At 57.0% G+C, this 2500-nt stretch overlaps 2 protein-coding genes across 2 annotated transcripts in view; both read left to right on the forward strand.

Annotated features, from left to right (window-relative positions):
* The window catches only part of EMH_0030190 (uncharacterized protein), a gene marked incomplete at both ends in the record, with an annotated part of 6905 nt that extends 6827 nt beyond the window's left edge, over positions 1-78 (forward strand). Inside the window, one exon of the mRNA XM_013494387.1 lies at positions 1-78. Coding sequence (XP_013349841.1) covers positions 1-78 — 78 coding nt within the window.
* Positions 79-871: 793 nt separating this feature from the next.
* The window catches only part of EMH_0030200 (uncharacterized protein), a gene marked incomplete at both ends in the record, with an annotated part of 4634 nt that continues 3005 nt past the window's right edge, over positions 872-2500 (forward strand). Inside the window, one exon of the mRNA XM_013494388.1 lies at positions 872-2466. Coding sequence (XP_013349842.1) covers positions 872-2466 — 1595 coding nt within the window. The remainder of the gene's footprint in view (positions 2467-2500) is intronic.

Below are 2500 nucleotides of genomic sequence, written 5' to 3' on the forward strand. Positions count from 1 at the left end.
TCGTCGGGATCTTGCTGCTGCTGCTCTGCGTTGCTGCTGCTTGATGCATTCAGTGTGTTACTGGCAGGGGCTGCATGACGTTGCTGCTGCTCTCACCTTCCTACAACCAATGCCTTCTCTGCTGCAGCTCGTGCTGCTGCTGCAGCAGCTGCTGCTGCGGCTAGCCCCCTGGCTGCTGCTGCAGCCTCACGAGGCCGTCCACTCCACACGCACGCTAGCCAAGCTCTGGTGGTAAGCAACAACAGCAGCAGCAGCAGCAGCAGCAGCAGTAGCAGCAGCAGCAGCAGTAGCAGCAGCAGCAGCAGTAGCAGCAGCAGCAGCAGCAGCAGCAGCAGCAGCAGCAGTAGCAGCAGCAGTAGCAGCAGCAGCAGCAGCAGCAGATGACATGTTTGTATTTATTTATGTTGCATATGTATAAATACATATCTCTATAATTATAAATATTTGTTTGTCTGTGTTTCTGTTTCTGCTGCTGCTGTTTTTTCTGCTGCTTCTGCTTCTGCACTCCCCCTGCTGCTGCTGCTGCTGCTGCTGCTGCTGCTGCAGCTGTTTGCTGCAGTATATATCTCCGGGTGTATGTACAGCTGTGGAGGGGCTGAGCGAGGACGAGTGTTGGGCGCAGCTGCCGCTGCTGCATTGTCTCTCTTTTGGTCGTTTTGCTTCTCCTCATGCTGCGCTGCTGGCAGCAGAAACACTCATACGTCTAGCTGTAACCTCCTGCTGCTGCTGCTGCTGCTCCTGCTGCTGCTGCTGCTGCTGCTGTTGCTGCTGATGATGATGGATGTGCTGCAGAGGTTGTTGCTGCTGTTGCTGCTGCTGTTTTTGCTGCTGCTGTTGTTGCTGTTGTTGCTGCACAAGTAGAGCAGCTGAGATGATGACGCGAGCACGAATGTTGCTGCTGTTGCTGCTGCTGCTGCTGTTGCTGCTGTTGCTGGTGCTGCTGCTGCTGCTGCTGCAGGGAGAGAAAGGGGAGGCAGGAGTTTGTTATTTGTATTTTATTTTGTCTTATGTCTTTACTCACCGCCGCATATTCACAGAGCAGCCGCAGCTGCTGCTGAATGCGCAGCAGCCGATCGACCACGCGCTGCTGCACCCCTGCTGCTGCTGCCTCCCGCAGCAGCAGCAGCAGCAACAGCAACAGCAGCAGCAGCAGCAGAAGCAGCAGCAGCAGCAGCAGCAGCAGAAGCAGCGAGCACGTTCAAAGTTAGCTGATGGGCTCTGTAGTGCTGCTGCAGGGACTGATGCTGCTGTTGCTGAGATACAACAGGAAGATGAAAGCAGCAGCAGCAGCAGCAGCAGCAGAAACAGCAGCAGCAACAGCAGCAGCAGCAGCCTATCCAGCTGTCGCCGCTTCCTGGCTCACCACGTGCGGTGGTTGCTGCTGCTGCTGTCACGAACACCCCCCTCGGTGCTGCAGCAGCTGCAGCAGCTGCTGAAGGCGTGCAGGGAGCTAGGCCAGCTGCGCTTTCTGCTGCTGCTGCAGCAGCAGCAGCAGCAGCAGCAGCAGGAGATGCAGCAGCAGCAGCAGCAGGACATGCAGCAGGAGCACGGGGACTGCGTTGAGCTCAAGGCAAAGCAGAAGCAGGCGGAGCAGCAACTGCAGCAGCAGCAGCAGCAAATCAACGAATGCAGCTGCCTCTGTCTCTCTCCCTCCGAGCTGCTTCAGGGTCTAGCAGCAGCAACAGCAGCAACAGCAGCAACAGCAGCAGCAACTGCAGCAGCAACAGAAGCAGCAGCTGCTGCCTCTCAACTGGAGCAGAAGATAGCCCTGTTTGCGAGGGGAGGAAGGCTAGCACCTGCTGAGATGCAGCAGCAGCAGCAGCAGCAGCAGCAAGAACACCAGCAGCAGCAGCAGCAACAGCAGCAGCAGCAGCAGCAGGCAACAGCAAGAGGCAACACAGAGCAGCAAACCGAAGCACTTGTGCTGCAGCAATTCCTTGAATGTCTACAGGACCGTCTCCCACTGTACATGCAAACAGAGAGCAGCAGCAGCAGCAGCAGCAACAACAGCAGCAGCAGCAGCAGCAGCAGCAGCAGATACTGGCGTTTACAAGGTTGTTTTGTGCATATCATTGATATGCGGGGAGAGACGAAGCTTCTAGCTGAGGAAGCAGCAGTTCTGCTGCTGCAGCGGCTGGGCTGTTCAATACAAAGGGGGCTATCACTACCCCTGCAGCAGCAGCAGCAGCAGCAGCAGCAGCAGCTGCAGCAGCAGTCGAAGCAGCAGATGCATGCGACGCAGACAGGCTTACTGAGGAGGCGGGCAGCTAGAGGAGCTGCTGCTGCTGATAACGGCAGCAGCAGCACGAGCCTGCAGCAGCAACGGCTGCAGCAGCAGCAGCAGCAACAGCAGCAGCAGCACTCGCCAGTTGCTCTTGGCAGCAGCAGCAGCAGGAACAGCAGCAGCAGGCAGAAACTGCAGCAGCAGCAACCAGATATATATGATGAAGACGACATCAGGGCGCCGTAAGCAAAACCTGTAGACACCAACCCTGCTGCT

The sequence above is a fragment of the Eimeria mitis genome, genomic scaffold (genome assembly GCF_000499745.2).
Source record: "Eimeria mitis Houghton genomic scaffold, Emh_scaff1129, whole genome shotgun sequence".
Taxonomy (NCBI): Eukaryota; Apicomplexa; class Conoidasida; order Eucoccidiorida; family Eimeriidae; genus Eimeria; species Eimeria mitis.